General features: G+C 42.8%; 1 protein-coding gene across 7 annotated transcripts in view; it reads left to right on the top strand.

The window, feature by feature from the left end:
* depdc5 (DEP domain containing 5, GATOR1 subcomplex subunit) overlaps nucleotides 1-22,009 on the top strand; it is a 248,093-nt gene that overhangs the window by 156,623 nt on the left and 69,461 nt on the right. For all 7 annotated transcript variants that reach the window (XM_088311264.1, XM_088311269.1, XM_088311266.1 and 4 more), the window contains 2 exons: nucleotides 1,499-1,571; nucleotides 12,684-12,793. In XM_088311264.1, the coding sequence (XP_088167390.1) occupies nucleotides 1,499-1,571; nucleotides 12,684-12,793 (183 nt within the window). The remainder of the gene's footprint in view (nucleotides 1-1,498; nucleotides 1,572-12,683; nucleotides 12,794-22,009) is intronic.

Genomic DNA, 22,009 nt, shown 5'->3' with positions numbered 1-22,009 from the left:
TTCACTTTCACAGATGATGTTTTGGATTCCATTTTAAAGGTGCTTTCATCATCAATGTGCGCTCGCCATGCACTTATCCAATTTAAAGTGGTTCACCGAGTCCATTTTCCAAAACCAAATTCGCACGTATTTATCTGACTGTGGACCTAATGTGACAGATGTCGTGTCAAACCTACCATCGTCCGCATGTTTTGGTCCTGTCCCTCTCTAATTACCTTCTGGAAATTAGTCTTCCAGACTTTATCTGCGGTGCTTTCTTGTATTATTAAGCCAACTCCTTGACCCCAGTTTTGGAGTTGCCGTAGACCTTGACCTGTCGCGTGTTTTGCAAAGACTGCTCTCATTCCCATCATTACTTGCCAGAAGATGTATCTTGTTGAAATGGAAAGACTCTGTTCCCCCTTCTCACGTGCACTGGTTAAGGGACATGATGCAAAAAATAAGATTCACTGTCCGGGGCTCTGAAAATGGTTTATACAAGGCTTGGAGCCCCTTCTTGACTTTCTTCGAGAAACCTACCACATCTGTATATGAGTAGAAAACCCGTCTTTTTTTTTTTTCTTTTTTGGGTGTTTATTATGAGTGGATAGTATATAAAGTACGCACATTTTGGGATTGTGTTGTTTTGTTGCATTTCACCTTTAATTTATATGAGTATTTTATGTACAATTTATTGTGTGTGTAAGTGTGCGTGTTCCCTGTCCCGGGATTTGGGGGTTTGTTTTAAAAGAGCAAAAACGGATAATTACAAGTGACTGATTGGGATTTTTGTCAATGAGGTGTTGAAAATTAATGAGAAAAGACATTTGAAATGGAAAAGAGTGTTGCATGTTGATATTCATATCTATCCTATTTATTGTGAGAAATGTTCAACATAAATTAATGAATGTCATTATTAATCATACAGAACCATAATATGATTAAAAAATAATTTGAGCACATTTGTTATTTGAAAAGTGAGTATCAAACTGACCGGCGGGAAGGGACGCTGTCAAGCTGAAAAAAAGAGTCCTATCAGGCCTTTATAACACATGGGACTCCGGCGGCTGTTGAGAGGTACCGACTGGCCAAGCGGAATACGGCTTTGGTGGTTGGACTCCACCACGGCTGCCTTTTGATTTTCCCCCGCAGGGTGTCTGGGCTCTCCCTAAGAGATAGGATGAGAAGCTCGGTCATCCGGGAGGGAGTTGATCTGATTAGGATTTCTCCTGAGCGCCTCCCTGGTGAGGACAGGATGACCCAGGACATGTTGGAGAGACTATGTCTCCCGGCTGGCCTGGGAACACCTGGGGATCAGTGGCAGATAACGGATGAATGGATGTATCAAACTGGTGGCCCTTTGCACAAATCAATAGCCAAGATGTGTCTCTAGGTTTATAAATGGTTGGTGACCCCTGATCTATATCTGCCGCAGTGTAACCAAATATATTGACACTAGAGCCAGGAATTGTTATTGTGATGACTTCTATCTTCTTTTGTTTTTGTTTACTCCTGTAAGGACATTGGAGGAACAACAGCAGAAGGCCAAGCCCATAACATCTGAACTGTCAATCACCGAAAGTCCACGGAAGGTAAACTTTCTTTCCCCAATGTCTTAAAGTTGACACCCCATCACAAGGACACCATCGCAAGGACATCAAGATAGATGGGGACTAACCCCTCAGTGCTTATTCATGAAAGTAATCGCCTTCTGTCCACGTATTTTGACGTGTGTGTGTGTGTGTAAAGCGGTAATGAGAGCGTGAAAATGCATCCGATTATGCAAAGCAGTATACAAAGTAAAAAAACAAAACAAAGAGTCGATTCTGGCTCATTCAGATTCCGGTAATTTACCTGCTCAGTGGAAATTTCTTGCGGCTTGACGGACAAAGTACAGCAGCGTAAATGAACGTGTCCTGGAATCTTTAACTGTTGTCGAGCTAAAAACTTGCTAAATACAAACTGGGCTGCTAATTAGAGAGAAGGCTAGCTCAATAGCGCTATCTATGGACTTCAAAGCGTCCCGTGGCTTTCCTCAAAATTTGCACATCAGCTGAGCCATGCTGTCTTGTGTGGTGAGGGAGGGGATGCAAAGTCAGAGAGTGAGTGAGTGGAAGAAAAAGCTAAAAAAAAACACCAAAAAAAGCAGTATTTTGTTATCACGTTCATACAGGACATGTACCATAGTCGTTTCCCATATAAGGAAATTTTGTTATACGGAAAGATTGGACAATGCAAATATGATTCCGTACTAGAGAATACTTACTGTATAAGGATAAATAAGGCAGATATGTTATGACAATTGGAAAGATTGCAGGTAATCTCATAAGTCTACTTAACATGTATGCGCCCCCGGCAGTCATTGGTCTTTTTATAGTCATATCTTGGAGTTAACAACAACAAAGAAAGAGTCACGGAACCTTAATATGTGGTGGTGATTTTAACATTGAATAACACACTTGATTCATAGAATGGCAAAGGAGGCCGTGAAATAAACAGGGAAATTATTTTGCAACTTATAGAGGCAATAGGGCTGGTAGATGTATGGAGTGAACACACCCCAACAAATAGGGAATATACCCACTACTCTCATCCGCATTGTCTTCTCCTGATTAGACTATATTCTTTATGTTTAAAAACTACCTATAGTTGAGAGTTGTGATGTTGGACCTGGTACCATTTCCGACCATAACGCTGTCACTATTAATGTCTGCCTTGCAAGTAAGAAAACAAAATACCCTTTGGAGAATGAATAATAATTTTTTTTAATAACCCTGATTACAAATGTAAATTAATAGATGCCACAAAATAATTCCGTATGTTTAATGATAATAATGAGGTTTCCCCTCGAATCCTGTGGGATACTCTTAAAGCATTTATGAGGGATACAATTATAAGCTAATCAGGTCACCTTAAGAAAAATAATCAGCACAAACTTGTATGTCTTGAAGAAAAATATTTAAAACTTCAAAGAGAACATTCTAAGAATTTGAAAAGTGAAGTAAAGTCTGAAATTCAAAAATTTAAAGAAGAAACAAGAAAATAACACTTTGAATGAACAGATGAAACTTATCTTTATGAAACAACGATATAAGGTAGGTGAAAGATCTATGAAATTGCTTTCCTATAAACAAAGGAAACATCAAGCGGAAAGAACAATATTAAAAATTAGGAATCCCTTGAATGACAACTGGATATGGACCTAGAGAAAATTAAACAATGTTTCCGAAGTTATTGCAGTGATTCTCAAATACTGGTGCGATGCTGAGGAGGGCGCGTGGGACCCTGTGGGCAACATGCGTAGTACGACTGAACCATGCATCGTTTTGGGACAGAAAAAGTCGATCTCAGACAACGCGATTTTGAGCTTGTCAAAGCTGTTTGTGCCCCTAGTTCACGCAGTAGGTCACGCAGTACTGATTAAAAAAAAAAGCGGCGCCCTGTCGCTCGTTGTCCCGGAAGTAATTTCTTTTGCCGCTACTTAAATGCTCTGCGCCAAGCATTCTTGTGGCGCAACAGAACAGACTTTATTTGAACTACAGTAATCCCTCGTTTATTGCAGGGATACGTTCCAAAAATAACCCGCAATAGGTGAAATCCGCAAAGTAGTCAGTTTTATTTATTTTCTTATTATTTTACAATGCATTTGATACGATGCATTGTTGTGGTTTGTCTGTGCGTGTAGATAGGAAGTTGTGGTCCTGCAGTGCCACCTTGTGGCATTGCTGCGTTCATTTTAAGCGTGTTATTTCTTCTTCGATCTTTTTTTTTGTTATTCAACTTCTGGGTTGCTTCACTTTGAGACGTGTGCTCATATGTTGACAGAGGAGTGGTAAAAAAGCCACCTATATTAACACGCACTAGGTATAGAACATTACCGTATTTTCGCACCCAAAAGACGCGCCGTGTCAAAGGGCGCAACACCTGTTGAGGGCGCTATTTCTGTCTTTGTAACATATACTGGACGCACCGCCTGACATGACGATAGCACAGCTGCTGTTAGCATAGCATGAACTTGGCAGAGCTGCGCACACTGACACAGCCGATAGCAGCCTACTATGCCCCAATAACATAAGCAATCACCCCATTGTTGCAGCAGACGCCAAGTCTCTATTGACAATAGCTGACATTGACAATGGCTCAGGCAAATATTAGGTGCATTGGCAATAGCCTACAAAGCAACGTCAGGGGAGGGACTTGGCTGCTTACCACACTCCTTAGAGTCACGGTTTAAAAAAAAAAATAAAAAACCCATCATACAAGCAAACAATGAAACATAGAAATAAGATTAACACAAACATGTATCTCTCATGCCATCAATATACCAAAAAAAAATGAAAATAACACAAAAGCCACTCAGCCTTAGCTAATTCAAGCAATGCATTCTGGGAGCAGAGACCCACAATCCCATAGCTGTTTAGAGAGATTTGCATGGCTGTTTAAAGAGATGTGCTGTTATGCTTTGGACTTTTTGTCTGTTGTCTAAACCTGGGACGTTTCTTGCTTGCAATAACATAAATGATAAGACAGACTAAAACATTGTGGACAGCTGCCCTTTGTCCAGCTTTTTCCAACACCATCACCCAAACATTATAGTCAGATAGTGTATTTGTCACGGTCGATTGTAAGCATGAACAACTCACTCTTTGCCCAGCAGGGTGTGCTAACATGCACTTCCAACAGCTCGTTGATGACAAGGGCTGATGGACGTGAGTGGTACTTTGTCCATTTAATGGACGCATCGACTGACAGGGCACTTTGTTTGTTAAGGGGAATTTTTGTGACTTTAAAGTGCGCCTTATGACTGCGAAAATACGGTAATTTGATTGTTTTGGGAAAGAATTTACATTGTGATTTTTCGTTATTTTACCTTGTCCGTAGCTCAGAATCTCGATGTGTATCCCAAGCTAAGGCGAGAGAGCTGACTGTCGGAACTGTTAACTAGGGCCCTTGGAGAGCGGAATGAGGCGGTAGTGTTTAAAATGTTAAATATACAGTAATACCCCGCTACTTCGCGGTTCACCTTTCGCGGCTTCAGAGCTTTGCAGGTCTAAAAAATATTCGGGGGCATTGTAGTTTCACCGAGCGGCACGAGGGGGCGCTGGAGCGGTTAGACGGCCGGCGTGCGCCGAAGAGGAGAGTGGACGAAGAAGAGCACGTTCCCCCGGACACGATTTGGGGCGACGTTTCGCGCGGTTCGGACCTAACCAGAGCTCCGGAGGAGGCCGGCGTGCGTGGCAGTTAAGCCGAAGAGGAACAACTTCCGCCCGGGCGCTAGCGGGGCGACATTTCGCTCCGTGTGAGAGCTCCGGAGGAGACCGGCCGGCGTGCGTGGCAGTTAAGCCGAAGAGGAACAACTTCTGCCCGGGCACTAGCGGGGCGACATTTCGCTCCGTTTGGGACCGTGCGAGAGCTCCGGAGGAGACCGGCCGGCGTGCGTGGCAGTTAAGCCGAAGAGGAACAACTTCCGCCCGGGCACTAGCGGGGCGACATTTCGCTCCGTGCGAGAGCTCCGGAGGAGACCGGCCGGCGTGCGTGGCAGTTGAGCCGAAGAGGAACAACTTCCGCCCGGGCACTAGCGGGGCGACATTTCGCTCCGTGCGAGAGCTCCGGAGTAGACCGGCCGGCGTGCGTGGCAGTTAAGCCGAAGAGGAACAACTTCCGCCCGGGCACTAGCGGGGCGACATTTCGCTCCGTGCGAGAGCTCCGGAGGAGACCGGCCGGCGTGCGTGGCAGTTGAGCCGAAGAGGAACAACTTCTGCCCAGGCACTAGCGGGGCGACATTTCGCTCCGTGCGAGAGCTCCGGAGTAGACCGGCCGGCGTGCGTGGCAGTTAAGCCGAAGAGGAACAACTTCCGCCCGGGCACTAGCGGGGCGACATTTCGCTCCGTGCGAGAGCTCCGGAGGAGACCGGCCGGCGTGCGTGGCAGTTGAGCCGAAGAGGAACAACTTCTGCCCAGGCACTAGCGGGGCGACATTTCGCTCCGTGCGAGAGCTCCGGAGGAGACCGGCCGGCGTGCGTGGCAGTTAGGCCGAAGAGGAACAACTTCCTCCCGGGCACTCGCGCGGCGACATTTCGTTTCGTTCGAGACCGTGCGAGAGCTCCGGAGGAGACGGGCCGGCGTGCGTGGTAGTTAAGCAGAAGAGGAACACCTTCCGCCCGGGCATGAGGGGAGCGCGAGGCTGTCAGTTATGAATGAATAAATAAATAAATGAAAAATGCCACCTTTCATTTCACAGGGCACACCGGACAGCATACCAGCAGGTAAAAGTCGAAGTAAATAAATAAGTACAAAAAGAGGTAATTGAATAAATACAAAAATAATGGCTGGGGAATAAAAAAAGAATAAGTTTTAATAATATATATTTTTTTTTTGTTATAACATGAATTTCACTCTCTCTCTCTCTACCCGTATATATATATATATATATATATATATATATATATATATATATATATAGGTGCGAAGTACATATAAGTATTTTATTTTATTTATTTATTTATTTATTATTTTTTTTTTTGAAGGTGCGCCGCTACTTCGCGGATTTTCAGTTTTCGCGGGTGGTCTCGGTCCCCATTAACCGCGATAACCGGGGTATTACTGTATTAAAAATGTATATTATTAGTTGGTTGGCAAATTGAAATGGTGTTAGTTGATTCATTTATAGTTCTTCATTCCTTTGTATTGAGTTGATAGGAGCTGTAAGAGCCAGTTCTTATTGTGCTATATTTTATTTTATGTTAGAGATTCATGTCAAATGTCATGTCATGTTTAGCTCTTATAGGTAAACTATGGGATTTCGAATTTACTGTGTTGTAAATAATAGTGTAGTTAATTTGGTCATTCTGATTTGTGATTGACTGCGCGTGTGGTGAGATCCCCCCTGTGCATACAGAGGAAGAGTAGACTATGTGCTTGTCATGTTCTTCAGTGGAACAAACTAAACGTGGGACAACTGCGAGCTTGTCGGTGGCTTTTACTTGTCTCGGCTACGCATCATAATCAAAGCAACAGCGCATGAGTAATGGATCCTGTCCGTTGCGTAACCAAAGATCAGTTGTAGACAAGATGAATCAGTCCCATGTACAGCAGTGTTGTTCACAAAACAATACAATACACCACAGTGCTGGTAGTCGTGGAAGCAAAACAGCTTTTGACCGTTCCCATAGTGTTCTCATTGTTCAAGTAGATGTTATCCATTCGTTGTACTGAACGACATTGCTCACTGTACTGGATTGTGGAACTTTTAATACAAGAAGACGAAAGAGTTCCTTTGGGTCCGTGTGAGTACTTGAATGAAAGTTATAGCTGTGGATAAAATGATGTGCCGCTACGGAAGAGTCAGAACGACCTTCGACTGCCGCACTGATTAACGGAGCTTACGAGAAAAATTAATTTCTGCCGTTACAGGAGCGTTGTGTATACATGATTGATGTGAATTATTTGTAAAACCACTATTACAATTTGTGTTTTTCTGTTGTTCTGTAGTTTTCACGATGCAGAATGCTGAACATGCTTGTTCAGAGATGAAAGATTATCAACACCCGTTTGAAACTCTCTGCGTCCTTATTCGAAATCCACGGGGCCGCTACACAGAACACAATACCACTGTAAAAAAAAATCCGCGAAACAGCGATAGGTGAAACGCGATATAGCGAGGAATTACTGTCTATGTAAGTCCGTGCACAGCAGCAGCAACAAGCTACGTGATGGCAAATAAACGACTCCACTAACAATTAGCGTTCTAAACGAGGAGGCGAGCATGGAGGCGCTAGGCATGCTAATCGCTAAAATGAATTGCTATGATGTAGGGCTGGGCGATATGACCTAAAATCAATATCGCGATAAATTGAGCAATTTTACCTTGGTAACGATAAATGCACGATAAATTCCCCCCACAGAAACTAGAGACCTTGATTATTGGTGAGGATGCAGAGAAACCTTTTGACTCTGTGAGGTGGATATATTATAAATTACTTGGCAAATTTAGATTTCATAAATCGGTAATTGAGGTTATTTTGGGATTATATAATAAGGCGTATGCTAGAATAAAAATTAACAGAGACCTCATGGAGCCAATGGAAATACAAAGAGGAAATAGGCAATACAAGGTTGTAATCTCTCCGTGCTTGTCTTTGCTTTGTATATTGAACCTCTAGGTCAGTGTATAAGGCAGATGATTTTCGAAATAATGGGCAATTTGGAAATGGGTCTTTAATCTGACACCACAGTTTGGTCAAGGCCAGGTTTCTTAAGCATAGGTTGCACCGCAGATTGTTTTAAACGTGTACTATTCCATGGAGGAAGGTGTGAAAAGGCAGAGAGCCATCTGGTGGTCTGAGCGCCTGCTGATGACACACACACTCGCACACACTCACCCACGCACGCACTCACCCCCCCACACACACACGCACGCACACGCACACGCACTGTAGTCTATCTTTTGGTGATATATTTCTTTGCCCCAATGTTTGTCACCCGCTGACTGTTGTGTTTGTAGGTTTTGTGTTATTAAATAAATCAATTCATTAAATTAAGTACATTTACTGCTACTTTTGCTAGGAGCATACTCCGGTGTCCTGTGTGCCTATCACTCAAGACGTCACATCAATGTTCTGTGGCTCTGTGAATCATTGTGATGTACGGAGGGAAAAGATGCACATGTATTATTTTGAAACATTTGACTTTCTATGAATGCATTACATTCTGAAAAGCGCTTCGTTACAGCTTCAGCTGTTGTGAATTGCGCTATATGAATAATGTTGTATGGTATTGTATACAATCTTGGAGCCTGTCAACCACGACATTGTTGCAACTTCAGTAGGAGAAACGCAAACGCTGCGCTCCTGCTGTATCACAAGACGGACAGCGGAAGTCTTTCCCTCGGTTTTGAAAATACTTATTCGACGACTACCCATCTGTGAATAAATGGACATTTTACATTATTTACCTTATTATATTGTTGGCTAAATGGCATATACATATTAATAAATAAACTAATCAGAGACCTAAATTTTTTGTTTGTAAATGATGTCAAAGAATATTTTTGAAAAATGCAAGCAAGACTTTCAGGGAGAATGAGGCTGTAATCGGGCATGGGGAACATTTCACAGTTACAAGTTAGGCTGAACTCTGGTCAATAAATTTTGTATAACAAATTCCCCTGGCTCACTGCCTTTTCACACCTTCCTCCTTGGGCTAATACACCATAACAAAACAAATCGACATTTCCCCCCTGACACACTCCTCCCTCCCTGGTCAAATGACCAGCCATGGCAGTGATGGGGGCTAGTCAAATGACCAGCGATGGTAGTTCCCAACTACAACTGGACGTATTCTACTTATATATGGTAGACACAATATGTCAAGGCTATATGAAGTGATTTGTTTAATTTAAACTCGTACATTTTTCTTTTCTAGAACTATTGCGATGTGGTAGGTTCTGTTGGAATTAGTCACCAAATAAATGCAAATTACTTAGTAATTTACCCTTAATTAACTAAATGTACTCAATGTGTGTTTGTTTTTATATTTTTAAAGATGTCAAATAAAGACTCAACTGATCCAAGTTTTGTTCCGATAATTTCTTCAATTCTCTGGAGTTCAGGAAAATAGTACAAGTCAGATATGTGGGTGGCTTTTCTTATCTTCATAAGGACCTGCACCCGAACGAGTGCAGTTGGAAAAAAATTGCGCTTTATACAATGCCGTCCTCACATTTTATGATTTCTCTAGCCAGATTTCTTTGCCAAAGGTAATTTTGGTTGAAATCGGTCCTTCCCATAGCACAGGTCCAAGTCCAAGGGGAGGTCATCCCCAGGTTGATTATCGTCTGGAAGGTTTATTCCATTGATTTCCATCTGGTTCCATGGCCATAAACAGACCACGGGAGGTGTGGCAGGGTCTACGGAGCATCACCAACTTCCGTGGCGGCAGCACGACCTCTGTAGACCCGAGTGCATCGCTGGCAGAGGAGCTTAACTGCTTCTTCGCTCGCTTTGACTCGCCCCAACCGTCACACCCCCGCACTTCATGCTCCAACTCCCCCCCACTCATCGTAGAGGAACACGATGTGAGGCGCGCGCTCCTGGCGGTTAACCCCAGGAAAGCTACAGGACCCGACGGAATACCAGGCAAGGTCCTCAGAGCATGTGCCCACCAACTGGCACATGTTTTCTGCAGGATCTTCAACCGCTCCCTGGCTCAAGCAGTCATCCCCTCCTGCTTGAAAACTTCCACCATTATTCCTGTCCCCAAAAAGTCACCAGCCGTCCACCTGAATGACTACCGTCCTGCTGCTCTCACACCAGTCATCATGAAGTGCTTCGAGAGGCTGGTTCTCCAGCACATCAGGGACTGCCTTCCTCCCACTCTGGACCCCTACCAGTTTGCATACCGGGCTAACAGATCCACTGAGGACGCCATCGACACTGCTCTACATGTTGTGCTGGGCCACCTGGAACAACAGCAGAGCTATGCAAGGATGCTCTTTGTGGACTACAGCTCGGCATTCAACACGATCATCCCAGACATCCTCGTCGCCAAACTGGACATTCTCGGCCTCCCTGCCCTCACACGCATCTGGACTTTCTGACCAACAGACCCCAGACTGTGTTGCTCGGCCCCTACACGTCCTCCACCCGCATGCTGAGCACCGGTTCCCCTCAAGGATGCGTGCTGAGCCCTCTCCTGTACGCCCTCTACACCTACGACTGCAGCCCAGCCCACGGCAACAACACCATCGTCAAGTTTGCTGACGACACGACAGTGGTCGGTCTGATCTCGGAAGGTGACGAGACGGCCTACAGAGAGGAGGTAAAGAGACTGACAGCTTGGTGCAAGGACAACAGACTGCACCTTAACACTGCAAAAACAAAGGAGATTGTCGTCGACTTCAGGAGGAACAAGACGGTGCCGCCCCCCCTCTGCATTGAAGGCGTGTGTGTGGAGAGGGTCCACACGTTCAAGTTCCTGGGAGTACAGATCTCCGACGACCTTTCTTGGACTCACAACACCACAGCAGTGGTAAAGAAGGTCCGCCAGCGTCTGCACTTCCTGAGAGTCCTCAGGAAATTCAACCTGGACAGGAAGCTGCTGCTAGCCTTCTACCACTCGTCCATCGAGAGCCTGCTGACGTACTGTGTCTCCACCTGGTACAGCGGCTGCACTGAGGCGGACAGAGTGAGGCTCCAGAGGACAGTCAAAACAGCGCAAAGGATTATTGGCTGCCCTCTCCCCCCCTCACTGTCGGACATCTACACCGCCCGGTGCCTCAGAAGGGCTCTCAACATCGTCAAAGACAATACCCACCCAAACTCACACCTGTTCGACCTGATGCCCTCTGGCAGGCGCTACAGATGCATCAAATCGAGGACCAATAGACTGAGAAACAGTTTCTTTCCGAGAGCCATCTCCATTCTGAACTCTCACACACACACGAGAACACCCTTACCTTGCAGAACAGCATTGTGATGTGTTTTTATATACACTATTCAGTACTAAATTCCATTGCACTCTCTTATTTATTTATCTAATTTATATATTTGTCTGTATTATTGTTGTATTGCACTGGAGAGGGGAGCCCTCTAATCTCGTTGCACACTTGAGTACAATGACAATAAAGGGATTTCTAATTTCTCTAATTATCCCGAGGCTGGTTCCCATCTGGTTGTTTGTGGGCTTATCCATCCCCAAGCTGGCATCCTCTTGCAATCTTGTCTTTGTGCAATTGTGTGTGTGCTCAGATCGCAAATTGTTGCGTCTTTACAATGTGTTTTTGCAATGTCCTCCTAATAACCCCTCCAGGGCACAATTCGTTGTGGCTGCATCGCTACGGTCTGTGTGGCCAATGTGCTTCATCGTATTTGTTACGTCTATGAAGTGTTGTCATCAGTTGTTAAGTGTATGCAGACTATGTGTGTGCGCTGTAAATGTGAGTGTAGATCATGAAAATGCACTATGTGTGCATTGCAAGTATGAAGTCTACAAATGAAAAAGTTTAACACATTTAAACTCAGTAAAATAAATCTAGCATTTGAGAATAATATAATAATCAGTAAACAGAATCACATGTCAGTACTGTGCACGTTTTTCTAGTTTCATTTGATCAGTGCTTTTCGTTTAATAAATTCTTAACACCTGTAGCTAATACAAATCTGCTAATATTAATAATTGACATTGTCTCACAAAAATGCTAAAGCTATTACTATTCACATAATACAATACTTATGTTCCCATGCTCTGATATTTAGCTGGTTTTATTTTTTTTTTGTGTAAAATGGAACAGCAATAAGGAATTTTATTTTGTTTGTTTTGTTTTTTTTACAATTGAATGTGTAATGGTATTTTCCCCCCAAAAAAATACATCTGAAAAAAAATCCACCCCTTTTTATCCCTCTCAGGGGATTGACAGTTGCTAAGGGAATGACTAATCACTGCTCAGCTTGAGAATATCACATGTCCAAAACACAGAGAAAAGAGAAAATGCAGGGATTTCTCGAGAGCGGGGTGTTCAAGTGAGGGAAAACTCAGCAAGGATCTGTTTACCTTGGGGGTCCTTTGAACTGTGCATTGTCATCACTCACCCAGAATCTGTTTGCCTTGGGTCAACCTCAAGTAATTATTTTTATTTTGGTGGTATGCATCTAACTGCGCACAACAGTTTGACAAATGACAATATTGCTAATGTTCTTTTTCATATAGTTTGCTGAATATCTTGAAGGGGTTGACAAAGGATTCCAAGTGGCCCTGACAGCTGGAACATCAATACAGTCTGCAGGAGAGACTGCAACTGGCGTTATTAGTGACCCCAGGTAACATTCAATTTGATGTCGTGATATTTGTGCCAGCTTTAACTTTTCTACAGTAAAATGAAAAAAAATTGATTTTTAATCGCTTCTAGGTGGCACGAGCTGTATAACAGAATTTTAACATACCATCCATATTTTCTCAACCATGGGGTGCACCTAAAAGTCCGAAATTTTCTCCACAATGGATGAGGCGCCTTGTAATGGGGATCGCCTCATGTATAGCTGAAGTTCCAATTCTGTACATGTTATGTGACTTTCATGAGCACTCTGCTGGACTGACTGTTAACAGTATGTTAGCACCTTCTGTTGGTGACGGTTTGAGAGAAGAGTCGGTTGACAACAGACCAATTACGTGTATGGCGCGGAACAAAGCTGTATGAAAGACCCGCTAACCACGATGTGTCAGTCTGTCTTGTTTTGGATCTTGCAAGCAAGAAACATGACAGGTTATGTTAACCTTTACACAACAAACGCTGCGCAAAAAAACTAACAAAAAAAAAAAACTAAAATAAACAGACACTAACCAAAGCTCATCACTCACGACATATCTCTCTAACCAGCCATCTGATTGGCTCAGGCTGAAGCACTCCCAGACTGCTTTGCAGTTATTTTGGTTATGATGGCATGAGACATACATGTTTTGTGTTGTTTTTTTCGTTCCTTATTTTGGTTCATTGTTTAATTGTATTCATTTATTCCTCGTTTTGATTCTTTCGTTGTTTGCTAGTTCAGTTTATGTTGGGTGAAATTTGTTTTTGATGTAACACCGTGACCGTAGAGTCTGTTGAGAAAGTGACTTGCCTAGATCGGCATTGTGTAATCAAGCGAGTCTGAAGCTAATGTGTCCGCTTGCACTGCTGTTCCAGTGCGAAACTGACTGACTGACTGACAATGACGAGCAAGAACGTCTCTGTGTCTTTTTTACGTCATAGTGTGCATAAGGGTCTGATGCAACCTCTGACTGAGAATCAGCCTTGTCCGCATTGTAAATCATGTAAAAATCGACCACCAGGGGCCAGAGGTACAAAAGATCTGCCTTGATTCTGCACCAGAGGTACAAATAGGGGGCGGGATCCTGGAGGAGAGTGTAGAGAGCAGCGTGGTTAGCAGCAGCAGTAGCATTAGCAATGAAAACTTCCAAGCAATTGACGATCAAGGAATGCTTTTTTGTAAATAAAGCTTCCCAAAAGCATGATCAAGGCGATGGAAAAGGTTTGGTTGAGAGGATTACGCTTCGTCGTCGTCAAACCAAACAGCCGTCGAAAGAGGCTGTGCGTGCCTTGCGGCCTGCATCGCTGGACGTAGTGCACATCGTCCGCAAATTGTCTCGCCGGAGTCGAGTGATGAAGACCGCCGCGGGGCCCGCGTGTCTCACGTGTCAACTTCGCCCACGCAGCTCGTAAATCGCTTCGCCGGAGACTTCCAACAGTGAAGACGAATTTGAACCGCATTTGGACCCCTACTTGTCCGACGAGTATGTGCCTTCGGACAACAGCGAAAGCAGCAGAGAATCCTCACCAGACCCCCCTGAACGAGGAGGTAAGTGCTCGCAAGTTCCCACTGAAAATGTGGTTACCCCTCATGCAATTATTGTCCATATCATGCATCTTGCGGGCAGAATATGTAGCGTAAATGTGCAGTTATATACGAGAGTAACTAAGTCAGTCTGTTGCAACAATACTGAATGGTGTGGTAATCATACATACTTTCTAAAATTCACAGATTGTGCAGCAAAAGAGTTCCTCCTCGCATTGTTGGTGTAAAGAAAGGTAAATAAAAGTATGAAACTTCACACTCCAGCAATAAAATGCAGCAATAAAATATATATTTCCAATTGTTTATTTCTGTAATTTACAGGTTGTGCATCAGGAACCAGTGGCTCAAGATGGCGTCATACTGTATGGCAACCGAAGAATATCCCCTTTACAGCAACCCCTGGGCCACTGAATGCCGCTGCCCATCTGGAGTCTGACGAGCCAGCTGACTTCCTGCAGCTGTTTCAGATGCAGATGATCTTCTGCAACACATCGCGGGTACCACCAATCGCTTCGCAGACAATTTTTTTGACACTAACCCCAGTGGTGTTCACCGCAAAAAACTGCGATGGAGACCAACTACTTTTGCGGAACTAAAATTACTTTTCTGGCTCAGTTTCATCACAGGATTTGTGAAAAAAAACAACCCTTGCGATGTACTGGTCTGTACATCATTTACATACAAACCCTATTTTTGGTCAGACAATGGCTAGGAACCGATATCAAAACATTTTGAGGTTCCTCTATTTCAACACGGCGACATCATTTGACGCATCCGATAGACTGTACAGGGTTAATCAGGTGCTCAATTACCTGCAAATTCAAGACACTGTACCAGCCAAACAAAGACATTTGTATAGACGAGGGGATGACGAAGTGGCGGGGGCGCCTTTCATTCACAAAACCCTGTCAAATATGGCATAAAATCATACATTTTGTGTGACTCTGAAACAGGCTACTGTTTCAATTTGCAGCCATACAAAAGGGAGGCTTGTATGGTTGCCAACATTGTGTTGGTGCTTCTTGACCGCCTCACCGGACAGGGATACACCCTCTATATTTTTATAATTCAGTGGACATGTGCACAAGGCTTCTTGAGGCAAAGACTCATGTGTGTGGCACGCTTCGACTAAACAGAGGAGAGGCACAAATTATAAAGGACGCCACAAAGAGCACCTTGGGGCCAGGGGGAAGACTTGCCTGCTATAACGGCAATGTGTTGGTGATTGCATGGCAGGACAAGCGCACTCTGAAGATGGTGACCACCTGCCACAAGGATCAAATGCAGAAGGTTGACGTGTGGAAGAAAGCTGACAGGAGAAAGGTCAGCGTGATGAAGCCGGAGTGTGTTGTAGTTTACAACTCATGCATGAATGGGGTGGACAGATTGGACCAAAATACTGCTTACCACCCCTTTATGCGGAGGACCCAGAACTGGCCAAAAATGTTTTTTGTTGCTTATTTATTTCAGTTGAGCATGTTCAATGCTTATGTTATATTTAAAGCCAGACACCCAAACAAGGCACGCTCCCTCCTAGATTTTATGATGAATGTTGCAGACGCATGGACATCAAAGCCGCGCATCATGGCGCAAGTAAATGTTGAGGGTGCTGTGGGTCAGGGGAAAAATACTCCCCTTACAAATCCGATCCACCAATTCGGCTTTCCCAGCCTTTGGACGAGCACAAGCTTGGCTATTTGCCACGGACCAGCAAAGCCAGACAACAAAGGAAGTGTCAGGTCTGTTTGCGCAAAGGCAAGCGGAGTGAGACACGCAAGTGGTGTGAAATAGGTTGTGTGCCCTTGCATCAAGGCAACTGTTTTATTTATCACACAAAAAAAAAGTATGTATGAATGCTAGAGTGGAAGGGACACACACGTGCACACACCCCTGCACACATACACTTGGACACACACTGATATCTTTCATTTTTGTACATAGTTCAACAGTTTAAAGCAGTTCATTTTAACAGTTCAGTCGTTTTGTGTTATGTGCAAATAAACTTATTTTGATATCAAAAACACGTTTTTGGTGCTTTTTTTGTTATTTTATAGAAGGCACAAATTTTGTAGATGGTTGAGGTGTCATAAAAGCCATAAATAATAGTGTCAAAGTTCAAATTATGGTCAAAATGCATCAGTTTACAAAAAGCTAATTTTCTCCGTTTTTTTCCCAGAAATTGGAGATTTCATGAAATGTCGCTATTTTCAAATGCAGATTGCTCAAGAATGGAAACTTTATTTCTGTTGAAAGAAGAGAGTCTCATCTTTCTTTTGGTGTGCTCCATGTTTATATAGCATTAGAATACAATATTCTGTTGGGCCTTGCAATATTAGTCAAAACCCAGGAAAACGCTGGGATTGAGCGGGGTTGCTCCAGTGAAAATGGCTCTTATTTTTAATGAGTTAAATGCTTGAATGGAGTACAACCGAACTCAGTCTGGCTCCTGTGGCCTTTTAAGGACATACGCCACCATGCATGCTCGCGTATGTTTCAGCGTGCATGCATGCTTAGCTAAGGTATGTTTAAAGATGAAGACATGTCTGCACGAGTTTCCATGCATGTTTAGCGTGTCAAAAATTCTATCATAGGATCAGGAAAAAAATAATGAATTTCTACCAAGATTGACGAAGACACGAGTGGTTGTCTAGTATTGTCTTTGTTTTGTCATTTTCGTTCATTTCTGGCGACCCGAAGCCGCTTTCTTATACGAGAGAATAGATGTTAAGTATAGGCAGTCTATACAATACAATACAACTTTATTTACATAGAAAAAATCACAACAACTGGACCTGTAACAAAGCGCTTTCTAAATGGTCTAATATAAATTAGTGGGTCTACTCTCCTCTTGAAATTAATTTATTCACCAACCGACTCCAACCAACAAAGTTTTTCTGAGATAATTTCTGGCGGAGCGAATGTACGATATGGAGTGTGGAGCCCCAAGAAGTAGAGGGGGCAGTTATGGCATAAGATTTATGCCACAATTATGTAAGCATAATGTCAAATACTCCAAGCCATAATTACATGAGCGCAATGTGAAATGCTGCGTACGAAAACATTTTTTGTTCGTATAAAAATGTGTTTCGCGTGTACAAGACCCTCCACGTGTCTGCACAAATTAGGTTTTACTCTTACGGCTTCTCTCCGCTATGTGTACAAAACACTGATTCACGCTTGCGCTTGACAATTGAGGCACACATCTTAACCAATCAGGAGTCAGCCATAAGGGCATATTCTGAATGGTTGTTTTGTTCAATCGTAACTCAGAGGTGGGTTGAAAATGCAGAATAGAATGGTGCTATATAGTGAACAACTACCATACCAGCATCTAATGATGAAAACGCAAATGCACAACTTCGAGAGATGATGTTTGAGGCTTCCCAGACGTCGTACTACTGTACAATGCGATTGGACAGTAAACAGACAATCAGAATTAGCTTGCATCGCATGCGTGAATTGGCGTTTTGTACGCGTAGCGGGGAGAAACTGCATGCGTGAAACCAGTTTTGTGTGCATGCATGGAGGGTATTGTAAATGTTCAAATACATTTTTGTACGCACAAACCATGCCTTTGTAGGCGTTATTTCACATTACGTACATGCGGAACTCATTTTTATACATGGTCTTTGACATTACACTGACGTAATTGTGGCATAGATCTAATGTCAGAGGAGGCGAGCTGGCATGTGAGTCTAACTCAGACGGATATCGAACACCGCTCCTGTCGATTCATCTTGGAAACCTATGTTGTCTGCCAAACAAGATGGATGACCTTCTCATCACGAGTACCTAACAAACATTCACTCGCTTCACCGAAAATTGGCTCAACGATCACATTCCGGATGCCGCACTACACCGACGCCGCTTCCTTCTTCACCGGGCGGACTGTGTCACGGAACTAACAGACAAGTCAAAAGGTGTGGGAATATGCTTCTATATCTACATGAAATGGTGCACTGATGCTCAATGCAGCCTGCAGCCCAGACTTGGAGTTGCTATTTCTAAACTGTAAGTCACTCTACTCACCATGTGAGTTCTCCTCCGTCATATTTGCCGCTGTTTGCATCCCACCAGAAACTAATGCTAACTCTGCTACAAACGCTGGTTGACCAAGTAAACAAACTCAAGCTAAATCTCACAGAATCAACTTTGATGGATGAATAAAAAAACATTGATGATTTTCCCAGGCCAGATATGTGTGCACAGTTTAATGGGTTTTTGTGCTTATTTAGTTATTCAAAATCACTGTTCATTTACTGGCTTACTGCATTGCCACTCCCACCGCTTTTCAGGAACAATCACATATTTAGACATGAAGGCCTAAATACTCTTTCGAGCAAATACGATTAGAACTTGTTAACCTATCAGTAAAAAACATCAGAGAATGAAGTAATTACTTCCTTTAGCCAGTGGGTGGCGCTACCACAACGATGAAAAGAAGTTCGTAGATATCTTCATCCCTGTGCAAATGTGAGAAATCTTTACAAGAAATTAGTGAGTAAAGCTAGAGCAGCTTTTGTCCTCAAAGGCTCGTCAATGTTTGAAGTGAATTCAAAATGGCCGGCTTCCTGTACAATTTAGCATATGGCTCCAAGAGACATTTTTGTAGGTCTTGGCCTTTTAAATACTCCATCAAATTTTCGTAAAGCTAGGTGAAACACATATCCGGGGCTGCTTTTTGGAAAATTTCTGGGGGGTGATAGCGAGCCATTTTTAAGAAACTGCACGACAAACTAATAAAATATTGATGATTTTGCCAGGCCTGATGTCTGTGCAAACTTTCATGAGTTTTTTTCTTATTTAGAATCTCATAAATCTCATTCGAGCGAATATGAGGTCGACCTTGTTAACCTGATTGGAGAAAAACATCAACAAAAGTAACTTGTATTTGCTGTAACCAGTTGGTGGTGCTACCACTACAATGAAAAACAAGTTGGTAGATGTCTTCAGTGTTTGACTATACTCAAACTTAAAAAATTTCGATAAGATAGGATCATCTGAGTCATGTTGCTGGAGCTTGTGGTGCCACAGAGAATAATCAGACTTTGCGACACCATAAGGGCCACGCCCTTAGCCAAAAAGTCACAAAAATTGGCATAGCTTAAGATCTACGTCTTGAGGCTGTTCATAAAAATTTTCAGTTGGATTTGTTAAACGGGCTCCGTGCAGTACGTTAAAATGTAAAAAAATATATACTTTTAGTCACCACTAGGTGGTGCAATGTGTATAACAGAATATCGGTCACGACTCTTTATGTACATGTGACGTTTTGGATGTTTAGCAGAATGTGCAGGGGAGTTATTAAGCATTTTGTTCATTGTGGCAAAGGAAATATTAAAACAAAAAATTTAAGCCCCACACTTGTCATATAGTGTTTCAGAAACAACAATTTTTATACCAGTGTTTGTCTTAGGTCTTGAGATGGGACAGCTGAAATATTAAGGCAATCGGATGAACCCTCTAGGATCAGGGTGCAAAAGAATGACCCTTGTAAATGTGCAAAAATGGGCCAAAGTTGGACATTCCAAAAAATCAGAACTCAATTCATGTTGATTTTAGACTATTGCTGTAAGAGAATTTATTTGGACGTGTCGGGGTACTACACGTGCCTTCCAATTTTCCGAGGCCTAGGTCAAACGGGCCGTGATATTCTGTGATGTTTCCCATTTTAGTTGGCGCTAGAGAGCCATTTTGTTTTTCGTCATTTACGACCGCGTTAAAATATATTTTTCGCCAGGTCCGATGAGACTGCAAAGTTTGGTGAGTTTTCGTGCATGTTCAGGGAATCAAAATGTAATCAAAATGTTATCAAACGCAGAGAACAAAAATAATAATAACTAGAGCTGCGAGCAGCTATATTATAAATATATCATAAATTTATATAATATATTCATAAATATTGATGATTTTGCCAGGCCTGATGTTTGCAAAGTTTGATGAGTTTTCGTTCATATTTAGATCCTCAAAATAATCGTCCCACAGCTTTTCACGAAAAATTACTAATTTTGTATTGTGACATCATGTAGGCTTAAACACTCATCCGAGCAAGTATGAGGTAGACCTTGTTAACCTGCTCAGAGAAAAACATCAATAAAAATAACCTGTATTTGCTTTATCCAGTAGGTGGCGCTACCACTACGTTGAAAAATAAGTTTTTAGATGTCTTCAGGGCTGGACGTTTTATGTACAGGTGAAATTTTGGATTTTTTTAGAGCATGTGCAGGGGAGTTATTAACCATTTAGTCCATTGTGGTGCCCCCTTTGAAGTAAATTCAAAATGGCCGACTTCCTATAGAATTTAGCTCAAGAGACTTTTTTGTAGGTCTTGGTCTTATACATACTCACTAAAAATTTTTAAAAAGCTAGGTGAAACACACACACTGCTTTTTTTTAAATTTCTAGAGGGCGATAGCGAGCCATTTTTAAAAAACTGCACGAGATGTGGATAAAATATTGATCATTTTGCCAGGCCTGATGTGTGTGCAAAGTTTCACGAGTTTTAGTTAATATTTAGAACCTCAAAATCAGCGTTGTTTTCTTGGCAAACTTGTGCGAAGCCACGCCCACAGCTTTTCACGAAAAATTACGAATTTCGTATTGTGACATCCTGAAGGCCTAAACATTTATCTGGGCAAATATGAGTTAGATCTTGTAAACCTGCTTGCAGAAAAACATCAATGAAAATAATTTGTATTGGCTTTAACCAGTGGGTGTCGCAACCACAACGATCAAAAATAAGTTCAGAGCTGGAATATCCTCAAATGTGAAAAATTTTGAGAAGTTAGGATCATCTAAGTCATGTTGCAGGAGCTTTTGTTGCCACGGAGAATAATCAGACAGTAATCAACGACACTTGACGGTATGCTGTGCGTACTAACGAATTTGCGTCATCGACACATTTTTTTTTCTCTGTTTTTGTCCATGCAAATTGACCAGATTTACATCAAGCTTGCCAAAATCATTAATAATTCATTAATTTATTGTGCAATTTTTATCAAAGGGCTCACAACAGCCCCCAACAAAGCAGCCCCCATTTTTCCATTTCACTTCACTCTACCAAGATTAGTTGGTACAGTGAAACCCCGGTTATCGCGGTTAATGGGGACCGAGACCACCCGCGAAAACTGAAAATCCGCGAAGTAGCGGCGCCCCTTCAAAAATGCTTAAAAAAAACCTATACAGGTATACAGTATACCCCCTGTATACAGTACACCATATAGAATACGGGTAGAGAGAGAGAGAGAGTGAAATCCATGTTATAACAAAAAAAAAAAATATTATTAAAACTTTTTTTATTCCCCAGCCATTATTTTTGTATTTATTCAATTACTTCTTTTTGTATTTATTTAATTACTTCGACTTTTACCTGCTGGTACGCCGTCCGGTGTGCCCTGTGAAATGAAAGGTGGCATTCTTCATTTATTTATTTATTCATTCATAACTGACAGCCTCGCGCTCCGATCGTGCCCGGGCGGAAGAGGTGCTCCTCTTCGGCTTAATTGTCACGCACGCCGGACCTGCTCCCCCGAAGCGTGTCTCCGTTCGGTTGAACTCTGTTTCATTTCGTCCCAGGCGGAAGGTGCTCGTATTCGGCTTAACTGTGACACACGCCCGCCCTCCTCCCCCGGAGCTTCCATTCGGTTAAACTTAGGGGCCGCTTGACACCGCCCATGCCCGGGG

Source organism: Idiotropiscis lumnitzeri, chromosome 12 (genome assembly GCF_059441095.1).
Source record: "Idiotropiscis lumnitzeri isolate Australia: NSW breed Sydney's pygmy pipehorse chromosome 12, RoL_Ilum_1.0, whole genome shotgun sequence".
In the NCBI taxonomy this organism is placed as follows: Eukaryota; Metazoa; Chordata; class Actinopteri; order Syngnathiformes; family Syngnathidae; genus Idiotropiscis; species Idiotropiscis lumnitzeri.
This window is presented reverse-complemented; position numbering and strand designations above follow the sequence as displayed.